The following is a 13,263-nucleotide window of genomic DNA, read 5'->3' as shown; positions in this document are numbered from 1 at the left end:
ACTTATCATGAATTGAAAATTCTCATCATACAATTGAGTAAGCCAAACACTGCTTTATGTAACATATAATTAGCATGCTATTGTATTTGGTCTCTAAAATTATTAAATGCAAGGTTATCACAAAAGCTAATTTATGGTATGGCACCTCCTCCTGGGTTTAAACTTCTCATTGTACTGACTACTAGAATCTATATCTGAAATCTCTCTCTCTAGCCTATGAATATTCCACAGTTGTCCTGTACAGTTCAGTATGCAGTATCTTAAAACTAAGGAAAGGAAAATCCTCTTGACTTGAATTCCACTCTTCTATCTTCCAGTGATTTATTCATTTGTATTGGTGAGTTACTGCAGGCCATGTATTCATATAAAATCATACAAAAATGTTCCTTATTTCAGACTTTAACTAGATATTTTTGCAGCACAAATCCAACTACTTTATGGAGTAAAAGGCAGATGCAGAGTAAAAGGTTTGTGTTAATGTAGTCCTCTTTCAAACAGAATTGCATTAACGCAAACTAGTTACCTTTTAGTTCGTATCAGCAGCGTGTGCTTGGGACAGTTACTTTGGTGCACACTGCAGTTCTCACTTAGGTCTGTACTGCAATGCAATGTAGACAAGCCCATAGACACTGGTATTAATATTACATGTTCACAGCAGCTCACCCCACTCAGGAGGATGAGAGTGGCTCCATATTTAGTAAGTGTCTCTTAGGGATTTTTGATAACCAGTTTTAATAAAGTTGATAGTGGCTAGTTGTGCTATTCCCCAAAGTAATCAAAACAACCGATTCTGGAAATACTTAAAGGCAGTGGTTCTCAAACTTTACCCCAAGGACTCCTTTGGCATCTGACCAAATATCCCAATACTGTTCATTTCCATTACTACTTAAACATCTGTGCTAGCCTGGTCTCTTATGCACAGTGTGTGTGAGATCACGTGAGCAGAGGACAAAATGGCAACCTGTGTGTGGTAAAATTTCTGTAACATGGTTCCAGCATGTTTCTGCCCAGACTTAGGGGGACAGACCTCCGCAGAACCCAGGGCAGATTCACAGGACTATGTGCACTTACATTCCTCCACAATCAGTCTTAACCAGTAACTGTCTGAAAACAAAGCCAGACTGCTAACAATTACAAACCTACAAATATATTTTAAAGCACTATTCACAAAGCTCAGTTCATCACAGATATGCAATAAATAAGATTGTATGCCCCAGACTCCAGTGACAGTGTGCAAAATATACCAGATATTTCATCATTGCTTTGACCAGGCAAAAATTGCAGACCTTTTTTCCTCTTTCAGGATTATTCAATGTAAAGTGTTAACATCTAAAAGAAAGATTTAATGTTAAGAATGTTCCCTTCTCCAAGTGTTTGTTCATATATATTCTAATTGAGATACGTGTGTGCTATGTGCATGACTGCCAAGAAGTTTTTTCTGTAGCTGCTACCTCTTGGGTTGGTTGTAGTGCCCCGCTGGAGTGGTGCCAGTGTGGCACACTACATATGACCCTGCCAACCCAACCACACACCTCAGTTCCTTCTCATCACCAGTGACAGCTGTTGGGAGTGTAAATGTCTTACCAGGATCTGTTGATACTGTCTGTGTGATAGTTTGATTGCGATGTGAAAAATTAGCGTCCTTTTCATCCAGAAGTAGCCAGTTGCTCTGTTTTTTCATGAGCCCTCTGGTCAGGCACTTTCTTTACGGCAGTGGTTCCCAACCTTTTCGAGCATACGGATCCCTTTTAAATCTATTAAAATTTCACGAACCACCCTTCCAGGGACCCCCTGCAGTACCGTCATGGGCCACCAGGGATCCAGGACCATTGGTTGGGAACCACTGCTTTAGGGTATGGATAGGCTCCACCTGCTGGTATGGTGCCTGGACCCTGCTTAGGATCTCAACCTGGTCCTCTTAGTACTCAAAGGTCCCCCACTTTGAGCCTTTAGCAACTTGTTCATTACTTTACCTTTACTGGAGGGTGGTTTTTCTAGTTGCCATCACCTGCTGGGACTCTTGTACGTTTCAAAGGAGGAATGTGGAACTCCGGGCTGCATGCACCATGTCAGCTTTGAAATGTACAAGAGTCCCCAGCATGGGCTCTTGTGTATTTCTAAGTGTCAGCTCAGCATGGAGCTCGGGGTCTGGCCTGGGCTTCATGCTGCGCTGCCGATTTTAAATGCCATGCGGAGCCAGAGTCCCCAGCTGACCGCGGTTTCTGTGCAACATTTCCGCAGAACCCAGGCTCAGCTGGGGATTTCCCAGCTGAGCCTGGGTTCCGTGGAAATGCTGCGCTGGAGCCCGGGAGTCCCTAGCTGACTCAGGGCTCCACACACAGTAGTGCCACACAGCTGATGCCAGGCTCAGCTGTGTGGTTCTTCCACTTTGAAATGCTGCTGCTTTGAAGTACCCCTCCTCTCATACCCCTTTGTTGCCTCTGTCTGATAGAGGCAGTAAGGGGGGGAGGGGTATTGACTAGTCAATTGACTATCCGATAAGCATTTGCTTATCATATAGTTGACTAGTTGACAAGTCCTTAACATCCCTGCTTTGTAACCATTGTCCTTTGAGATGTGTTGCTCGTATCCATTCCATAGCCACCGTGCTTCCCCACTGTCGGAATAGCTGGCAAGAGGGAACTGAGGTGTGTTTGCATCAGCAGGGTCATATATAGTGCTCTACACTGGTGCCACTCCAGGGGGCTCCACAGCCAATCCATCAGGTAGCAGCTAGGATAAAAGCTTTCTGAGTCATGCTCATGGTGCGCGCACCTCAGTCGGAATACCCATGAATACTTGGTCCTGCCATGAGGGCAGGGGACTGGACTCAATGACCTCTCAGGGTCCCTTCCAGTCCTAGTATTCTATGATTCTGTGAGCAACACATCTCGAAGAACAACAATTACAAAGGTGAGTAACAGTTTTTACCAGCCCTCCTCTGTGCTTTGATAACTTTAATTTCCATCTGGATTGATGACATTTTTAAAAATGCAATTAACTTTTTGAGATGAAACCAGGCATGTAAAATTTTGGACTACAGGGTATAAAATACAATTGTCACCTAATGCTTAATTATATCATTATAATATACATTTGTCACTTTTTATGTATTTGTATAATTTTTACATTCTTTTAACTGTAGAATGGGTGAGACGTTCATGGACGTTCCAGGATGATCCTTGTCAGAAGTATTATGAAACAATACTAGTAAATCCCATTTGGCTAGTTCCCCCAACAACCGTATGTGACTTTTCCGAAATAAACCGTTTACCCTTCCATTTTGTATTTGAAAACTAAAGAATAATAATCCTCATGTCTTGTTGTTATTTCTTATTTTAGGCGTTGGCTGTTACATTTACCAATTTTGTAACAGACCCATTAAAACTTATAGGGAAAGGAATTGGTGAATTTATTAAAGCCCTTATGATGGAGATACCAATGCTACTACAGATTCCGGTGTTAATCATCATAGCTCTGGCTGTTCTGGTTAGTATATGTTCTTGATCATTTTATTTTAGGCCTCACTAAATATGGCAGGTACCCATGACATACAAAATTACAGGTAGCACTTCTAAAATCCGTGCAGTGGGCCTGCAGCAGGGAGCAGGGTGGACCTCTCATGATCAGGAAAACTCTGTAGTTCAGGACTGCTCTGGTCCCAGGGTGCTAGACCAAAGTGGTTCTGCCACCTGTACTAAAAACAAACAAAAAACTCCACTGATAAAATTTTAGACGCAGTAGTGTATATAGATCTGAACACTGAGAATAGAACTTTAAAGATTTTTATTTCTTGTGTTTTATTTTTTCAGGTATTTGTTGTTTTTCTGACGTGAATTTTTTGCCATAGTAAAGATATGTGAACTATAAAAATGCAAAGAAAAATTTCTTAACTTCTATAAGCAGAAAATTATTACAAGTAAAAAGGTCAGAATTCCAGCCTGCATGCATGATAAATGGGTTTAAGTGTCATACCAGCTCTGGCTGGAGCACATAATAGAACCTCTGCAGAAAGTGGCACTTAGTACTTGAGAGGACTGAGTTAGAATTAGCAGGAAGCATAGGAGAACCTTGACACTAATCAGGTCATACCCACACCGACTGACGAGTAGAGAGCAGCACACTGTGAAATCCCATTGACTTTAAAAAATAGGACAGTAAAAGCCTGAAAATATTTTTTTCACTGATCCTTCATTTACAGTTATTCTAGGGGTTGTAACAAAAATAGGGAAGTTTGTTCAGCTATATTAATTTAAGTTTGCTCCTAAACTCTGTTTCAAAGTAATGAAATTGTTTACTTTAAAAAAAAACACTGTCAACTTAGGAGCTTTCCTCCCTCAGGAAATTACTCTTGAGAAAATTGTAAATCTTGTACTGAAATTTTTCCTTGACATACTATTGTGTGGAGATGTAAAAATAACTCAAAAGAAAGAAAATGCAAGTTGTAAAAGTGAATATTTAAGGAGACATTGTCTTTTCTTTAGGGTTTTTGCTATGGTGCAGGAAGATCAGTTGCTACATTAAGGCATTTAGCATACCCTGAGAGGAAACCATCTCCTTCGCTTCCTCCAAATGACAGTCAGCAACGGGAACAAATAAATTATAGTACAGGTGATTCAGATGCTAATTACAGAAAAAACGTTCGTCCCCTCGCTGGAGGACCTTATGACAGAGGAGATGATCACATGAGACTTCAAATTGGCAACAGCAATAAAGTTCTGCCAGCAGATGATATACCAGATGGACAAAGAGAAAAGCATCACAAGGTAGTATAAAATGTATGTGAACAATTGTGCGTTTTAATAAGCTGCTCAGGTTAAGCCTAGAATAATTTAGTTTTCACTATTAACTGTACAGATCATTTTAAAGTATTTTTCATATTGAAAAAGATGGCGCAATTTAACTAAGTTTTCTCTCACTAGAGTAGTTATCTGGTCATCTGAAAAAACAGCTTAATTCAGTTCCTCTGCAGATGTTGAGAGAATAAATTCCTGGAAGCAAGGGTGGTATGTTGATTGATATGTAGCTTTCTGAAAGAGTGAACACTATGGAGTATTAGCTTCCTATAATTATAGTGAGCTAAAGTAGTTAGGTTTTTTAAATGCAAGATTTCAGTATCTATAGATCTAAATAACTCTTCATTTGTGATTTCTGGTTTACTCCCAAGTCAGTCTATGAATGAGGATTGCCAACTAAAGGAACTGAAACTTAGACAAATGTGTAACTTGCAGGTTATTTAATGTGCATTGTAAATGAAACTCGTTCATTTCATGAATGGTTCCTGAAATCAGAGACATTATTAACCCTCTCCAAAACAAGAAATTATGAAATTCTTCATAGCTTTTAGCAACCCTGCTTCCCATTCTGATAACTTAGCCCAGTGTATACTATTCACAAGTGTTAGGCTGCCTGGTCAGATTAAATCACTTAAATAATGTACCCAATTAGTTGTCTGAATAACACAGGCTCTCTCTCTTATAGTATAGATTGCACCCAATGTCTCAAGAACAAACTACCTGTAACGTAAAAGCCAGAGCAGATCAAAGCCATGGTGGAGAGATTGCACCAGTTGTACAAGTATCTGATAAGAATTGTGAAACTAAAGAAAATTGTAACTCAAAAAAGGAGAGAACAAATCAAAACTCAGCTCATACAACAGGAGATCTTGAAAAGAAAGAAAAGGGCACTCTACATGGATTAATAGAAGGCACACCGGAAATTAAAGAATCTCTGGACTCTACTGTAAGTTTTGTCAAAACTTTGATTCTTGTGGGTATGCTTTTGCTATTCCTTTGTGCTCTTATTTTTAGTTACAACTATTGAACTAGATGTAGGCTTGGCACAATTTGATTATTTTTATTATAACGTCAGATTTTTAAACTCTTAATTTTTATCAGTTTAAATTTTCACACCTATGAGAAATTAAATGGAGAAGGGGAGTGAGATAATTATTGAATGACAGACCTTGAGTTTTAAAAAGTTAGTTTTAAAGCCATTAAAACAGTCAACATCATGTGTCAAAATATTCAAGATAAACAGCTTCACGGATTATCAAGTGGTATCTTTCTTTTGTTTAAAATTTCAGTTATTGATGGAAATACTTTTTCATCATTTTGTAGGAAAATTGATGATTGACATTTACCAATTAAAAAAATATAATGCTCCTAAGCCACCCTGTATGGTTGATGTAAGCTCATTTTGAGCCAAATACTCCTTTGTCACATTTAGGCTCCCTGAAGCAGGCACCTAATATCTGGGAGTACTGACCCTCTGTTTTTATAGGGCATGCGTTACCATTACGGATTTGGATGTGCTCCATTTTCTGCCCGTGTTAAGGATAATAACCCTAATGCTGTGTGTTAAACTACAAGACTTTGCTGTGAATTAATACAAACTAAGCATAAGTAAAATGCTCTTTTGGTCCTCCTCCCAAATTAAACTTTTGATTTAAAGCTAGAGCTTAAATACAGACACCTGAAAATTAAAATTCCAGGATATTTCAACTAGAATTTCAAAATAAAAATAATAGTTACTTTCCTAGAAACTGTTGTTCTTTGAGATGTGTTGCTCATGTCCATTCTAGTTAGGTGTATGCACGCCGCATGCATGGATCCCGGAGCTTTTTTCCCCTTAGCTGTATCTGTTGGTCCAGCCAGCGAGCTCTTTGGAGTGGTGCCGCTATATCAGTGCATATACACCCTTAGTTCCTTCTTGCTGTAGTCCGACGAAGGGGAGGTGGGTGGGATTTGGAATGGACTTTAGCAACACATCTCAAAGGACAACAGTTACAAAGTAACTAACTATTTTTTCTTCTTCGAGTGCTTCATCATGTCCATTCCAGTTAGGTGATTCCCTAGCTGTATGACAGGAGGTGAGGTCGGAGACTAATCTGCAATGGAATGCAGCACAGGCCTACCAAAGGCCGCCTCGTCCCTGGTCTGCTGCATACTAGCATAATGAGCTGTGAACATACGTACAGAGGATCACTTGGCTGCTCTGCGGCTCTCAAGAATAGGCACCTGCGCAACAAATGCCATCAACAAGGCTTGTGTCCTTGTGGGAGGCCCTTTATAAACCTTTTGGCTAAGGAAATAAGGAGTTGTGAAGACCTACGAAACTCTCTTGTCCGATCTATGTAGAAGGCTAAGGCCCTCCTAATATCCAAAGAGTGTAAAGACCACTCTTTAGGCATTGAGTGAGGTTTCAGGAAGAAAACTGATAAATATCCTGGGACACGTAGAATTGGGAGACCACCTTAGGGAGAAACGTAGGGTGGAGGTGAAGACTATATACGGGAGTTCAGACATGAGTGCCCTCAGCTCTGAGACCGTTCTAACTGATGTGATTAGCCACTAAGAAGGCCACTTTCCACCACAGAAGTTTCAACAAGCAAGTGGCTAAGGGTTCAGATGGTGGGCTCATAAGTCGTGTAAGAACTAAGTTAAGGTCCCAGGGGAGTAAGGGCTGGTGAACATAGGGGTACAGCCTGTCCACCCCTTGAGGAATCACTTAACCATCACATTTGCAAATACCATCCTGCCCCCTTCCCCTAGGTGGAATGTTACAATAGCTACTAAGTAAACCTGCAGGGATGAAGTGGAGAGGCCTTGTTGTTGTTAAAGCTGCGGTGAGATGATTCCCCGAAAGTATGCGGCCTCCAAGTGGATAACATGTGCATTGCACAGGACCCAGAGGCATAGGGCTTCCTCGCACAGGGGAGAGGAACAAGCTCCACCCTGTTTGTTGATATAATACATTGCAGTCATGTCTGTCAGCACAGAGAACACCTTGGCTGGGTCTACATTGGCACCCCTTTCCGGAAAAGGGATGCAGATTAGACACATCGGAATAGCAAAATCCGCGGGGGATTTAAATATCCCCCGCAGCATTTGCATTTACATGGCTGCCGCTTTTTTCCAGCTTGGGGATAAGCCGGAGAAGAGCACCAGTCTAGACGTGATTCTCCGGAAAATAAGCCCTTTTCCGGAGGATCTCTTATTCCTACTTTCAAGGGGCCCCAACAAAGTCTATTACCTGAGTAGGATTAAATGTGGATATGAGGAAACCCAGTCTGTGGAACAGAGTCCTGACAGGGTCTACGTGATGCGTTACCTATTCCATGGATGAATCCCTGATCAGCCAGGTAAAGGAATACTTGGACCCTGCGACTTCTCAAAAAGTCTGCTACGACCATCATGCATTTGGTGAAGACCCTCGACGCCATAGAAAAGTCGAATGGGAGGACTGCAAACTGAAAGCGATCCAAGACTACTGTGAACCTCAGAAATCTGTGAGCCAGGATCACTGAGATGTGGAAGTACATATCCTTCAAATCGAAGGCAGTGTGCCAGTCTCCTCTTTCTAGGGAAGGGATGATAGAAGCTAGGGTAACCATCCTGAACCTTGCTTTCTTTATAAACGAATTCAGGTCCTTTAGATCTAGGATGGGTTGAAGACCTCCTTTGGGATGAGGAAATACTGGGAATAGAACCCTTTCCCCTTGAACTCCTCTGGAACAGGTTCGACTGCCTCCAGATGCACTAGTGAAGACAATTCTTGTCTTAACAGACGCTTGTGTGAGGGGTCCCTGAAGAGGGATGGGAAGGGGAGTGGGAAGGAGGTAAAGAGAGGAAGGGGGATAGCAAATCCACTTTCCACCAGGCCAAGTACCCAATGGTCCTAGGTAACCTGGGAGCAGGCCAGGTAGAAATGGAAGAGCCGGCACCCAAAAGAAGATATTATCATGGAGACTGGGACACTGTCTTTGGGCGTAACTTCAAAATGAGGACTTGGGCTGCTGATTAGGAGGCAGAGCAGACCTCCAGTCGGAGTCAGACCTTGACCCCCTGCGCCTGTTTTTGCCATTGTTATTACTGTTATTGCTACCCCTTCTCCCTCAGGCCTGAATCCTTGCTGGAAGGGTATCGGGGCTGGTCTAGGGTTCAGTGGCCTCCCCTGGAATGCTGGGGTATGGATACTGAGAAATTTCAGGGTGGTCCTGGAGTCTTTAAAGCTATGCAGCCTAAAGTCTGTTTGGTCCAAGAAAAAACGTGACCCTTCAAACGGGAGATCTTGTAAGGTGTTTTGGACTTCAAGCAGAATGCCAGACACCTGTAGCCATGCACTCTGCCTCATCACGACAGCCATAGCCATCAAATGGACTGCAGAGTCTGTGGCATTCAATGCCGCTTGCAGTGCCATGTGGGAGACCCCCCCCCCCACCTTCTTCCAACAAGGCCCCAAACCCCTGACTAGGCTCATAGACTTTAAGGTCAGAAGGGACCATTATGATTATCTAGTCTGACCCCCTGCACAATGCAGGCCACAGAATCTCACCCACCCACTACTCACCTCAGATATTGAAGTCCTCAAACTATGGTTTAAAGACCCCAAGATGCAGAGAATCCTCCCGCAAGTGACCCGTACCCCATGCTACAGAGAAAGGCGAAAAACCTCCAGGGCCTCTACCAATCTACCCTGGAGGAAAATTCCTTCCCAACCTCAAATATGGCGATCAGCTGAACCCTGAGCATGTGGGCAAGACTCACCCACCAGACACCCAGAAAAAATTCTCTATAGTAACTCCTATCATCCCACCATTGGCCTATTTACCATTGTGAATAGTGAAAGGTCAATTAATTGCCAAGATCATGTTATCCCATCAAACCATCCCCTTCACAAACCCATCTAGCTTAATCTTGAAGCCAGATAGGTCTTTTGCCCCCACTACTTCCCTTGGAAGGCTGTTCCAGAACTTCACTCCTCTGATAGTTAGAAACCTTCGCCTAATTTTGAGTCTAAACTTATAGAATCATAGAATCATAGAATAATAGGACTGGAAGGGACCTCGAGAGGTCATCGAGTCCAGCCCCCCGCCCTCAAGGCAGGATCAAGCTCCGTCTACACCATCCCTGACAGATGTCTATCAAACCTGTTCTTAAATATCTCCAGAGAGGGAGATTCCACCACCTCCCTTGGCAATTTATTCCAATATTTGACCACCCTGACAGTTAGGAATTTTTTCCTAATGTCCAATCTAAACCTCCCCTGCTGCCCATTACTCCTTGTCCTGTCCTCAGAAACCAAGAGGAACAAATTTTCTCCTTCCTCCTTGTGACACCCTTTTAGATATTTGAAAACCGCTATCATGTCCCCCCTTAATCTTCTTTTTTCCAAACTAAACAAGCCCAGTTCATGAAGCCTGGCTTCATAGGTCATGTTCTCTAAACCTTTAATCATTCTTGTCGCTCTTCTCTGTACCCTTTCCAATTTCTCCACATCTTTCTTGAAATGTGGCGCCCAGAACTGGACACAGTACTCCAGCTGAGGCCTAACTAGTGCAGAATAGAGCGGCAGAATGACTTCACGAGTTTTGCTTACAACACACCTGTTGATAAAACCTAGAATCATATTTGCTTTTTTTGCAACAGCATCACACTGTTGACTCATATTCAACTTGTGGTCCACTATGACCCCTAGATCCCTTGCCACCATGCTCCTTCCTAGACAGTCGCTTCCCATCTTGTATGTATGGAACTGATTGTTCCTTCCTAAGTGGAGCACTTTGCATTTCTCTTTATTAAACCTCATCCTGTTTACCTCTGACCATTTCTCTAACTTGCTAAGGTCATTTTGAATTATGTCCCTATCCTCCAAAGAAGTCGCAACCCCACCCAGTTTGGTATCATCTGCAAACTTAATAAGAGTACTCTCTATCCCAATATCTACATCATTGATGAAGATATTGAATAGTACGGGTCCCAAAACAGACCCTTGAGGAACTCCACTTGTTATCCCTTTCCAGCAGGATTTAGAACCGTTAACAACAACTCTCTGACTACGGTTATCCAGCCAATTATGCACCCACCTTATCGTGGCCCTATCTAAGTTATATTTGCCTAGTTTATCAATAAGAATATCATGCAAGACCGTATCAAATGCCTTACTAAAGTCTAGGTATATGACATCCACCGCTTCTCCCTTATCCACAAGGCTCGTTATCTTATCAAAGAAAGCTATCAGATTAGTTTGGCATGACTTGTTCTTCACAAACCCATGCTGGCTATTCCCTATCACTTTATTACTTTCCAAGTGTTTGCATACGATTTCCTTAATTACCTGCTCCATTATCTTCCCTGGGACAGACGTTAAAGTGACCGGTCTATAATTTCCTGGGTTGTTCTTATTCCCCTTTTTATAGATGGGCACAATATTTGCCCTTTTCCAGTCTTCTGGAATCTCCCCTGTCTGCCATGATTTTTCAAAGATCATAGCTAAAGGCTCAGATACCTCCTCTATCAGCTCCTTGAGTATCCTGGGATGCATTTCATCAGGACCTGGTGACTTGCTGACATCTAACTTTCCTAAGTGATTTTTAACTTGTTCTTTGTGTATCCTATCTTCTAAACTTACCCTCTCTCTGCTTGTATTCACTACGTTAGGCACACCTCCAGACTTCTCGGTGAAGACCGAAACAAAGAAGTCATTGAGCATCTCCGCCATTTCCAAGTTCCCTGTTACTGCTTCTCCCTCCTCGCTAAGCAGTGGGCCTACCCTGTCCTTGGTCTTCCTCTTGCTTTTAATGTATTTATAAAAGGTCTTCTTGTTTCCCTTTATGCCTGTAGCTAGTTTGATCTCATTTTGTGCCTTTGCCTTTCTAATCTTGCCCCTGCATTCCCGTGTTGCTTGCCTATATTCATCCTTTGTTAGTTGTCCTAGTTTCCATTTTTTATATGACTCCTTTTTTATTTTGAGATCATGCAAGATCTCCTTGTTAAGCCAAGCTGGTCTTTTGCCATATTTTCTATCTTTCCTACACAGCGGAATTGTTTGCTTTTGGGCCCTTAACAACGTCCCTTTGAAATACTTCCAACTCTCCTCAGTTGTTTTTCCCTTCAGTCTTGCTTCCCATGGGACCTTACCTACAAGTTCTCTGAGCTTATCAAAATCTGCCTTCCTGAAATCCATAACCTCAATTGTGCTGGTCTCCCTTCTACCTTTCCTTAAGATCATGAACTCTATTATTTCGTGATCACTGTCCCCTATACTGTCTTCCACTTTCAAGTTCTCAACTAGTTCCTCCCTATTTGTTAAAACCAAATCCAGAACAGTTTCTCCTCTGGTAGCTTTTTCAACCTTCTGAAACAGAAAGTTGTCTCCAATGCAGTCCAGAAACTTATTGGATAGCCTGTGCCTCGCTGTGTTAGTTTCCCAACATATGTCTGGATAGTTGAAGTCTCCCATCACCACCAAATCTTGGGCTTTGGATAGTTTTGTTAATTGTTTAAAAAAGGCCTCATCCACCTCTTCCACCTGGCTAGGTGGCCTGTAGTAGACTCCTAGCATGATATCACCCTCGTTTTTTACCCCTTTTAGCTTAACCCAGAGACTCTCTACACAGCTATCTCCTACGTTCATCTCCACTTCAGTCCAAGTGTGTACATTTTTAATATACAAGGCAACCCCTCCTCCCTTTTTTCCCTGTCTGTCCTTCCTGAGCAAGCCGTACCCTTCCATACCAATATTCCAATCATGCGTCCCATCCCACCAGGTTTCTGTAATACCAATGATATCATAGTTGTATTTATTGGTTAGCAATTCCAGTTCTTCCTGCTTATTACCCATACTTCTTGCATTTGTATATAGGCATCTAAGATACTGATTTGATCTTGCCTCCCTGTTGTGCCCTGACCTTCCTTTCTCCTTTGCATTATAGGCCGTAGTCCCCCCCATTTCCAACACATCTCCCAGTCCTGCACATTCAGCACTTACCTGTGGGCTTTGCTCACCTGCCCCCGACAAACCTAGTTTAAAGCCCTCCTCACAAGGTTAGCCAGTCTGTGTCCAATAGCCAGCTTATATACTTCCTAATAGCCAGCTTATATCCACTTCTGCAGAAGGAGGTTTTTAAACTTATCCATGGTGGACCATATATTATAGGGATATTTGCTCTGCATTGCAGAGTCATAGACCTTTTTGCCTAGCAGGTCCAGTTTTTTGGGGTCCTTGTCCTTTGGCGTAGGTCCGGGCAGGCCATGTCTCTTCTGACCAGCAGCTTGGACCACTAAGGAACCTGGGGCCGGAAGGGCAAAGAGATGTTCATGTCCTGCCTAAGGAACAAAGTGGTGCCTTTCCACCCCTTTTTGGATGGGTGGAATGGAGGCGGGTGTTTGCCAAAGGATTTTTGAAATCCTAGCCACTGTCTTATTCTGTGGCAAAGCTACTCTGGCTGGGACATCTGCTGTCAAAATATCTACCATTGGG

General features: G+C 42.4%; 1 protein-coding gene across 12 annotated transcripts in view; it reads left to right on the top strand.

Annotated features, from left to right (window-relative positions):
* The window catches only part of CLCC1 (chloride channel CLIC like 1), a 46,600-nt gene that overhangs the window by 17,985 nt on the left and 15,352 nt on the right, over positions 1-13,263 (top strand). For 10 of the 12 annotated variants that reach the window (XM_075936671.2, XM_075936669.2, XM_075936670.2 and 7 more), the window contains 4 exons: positions 3,146-3,243; positions 3,343-3,489; positions 4,485-4,766; positions 5,482-5,742. In XM_075936671.2, coding sequence (XP_075792786.2) covers positions 3,146-3,243; positions 3,343-3,489; positions 4,485-4,766; positions 5,482-5,742 — 788 coding nt within the window. Of the gene's footprint in view, positions 1-3,145; positions 3,244-3,342; positions 3,490-4,484; positions 4,779-5,481; positions 5,744-13,263 lie in introns of those variants that run through there. The other 2 variants (XM_089780560.1, XM_089780561.1) reach the window with 2 other exon arrangements.

The sequence above is a fragment of the Pelodiscus sinensis genome, chromosome 9 (genome assembly GCF_052426305.1).
Source record: "Pelodiscus sinensis isolate ZL-2025 chromosome 9, ASM5242630v1, whole genome shotgun sequence".
Lineage (NCBI taxonomy): Eukaryota > Metazoa > Chordata > Testudines > Trionychidae > Pelodiscus > Pelodiscus sinensis.
This window is presented reverse-complemented; position numbering and strand designations above follow the sequence as displayed.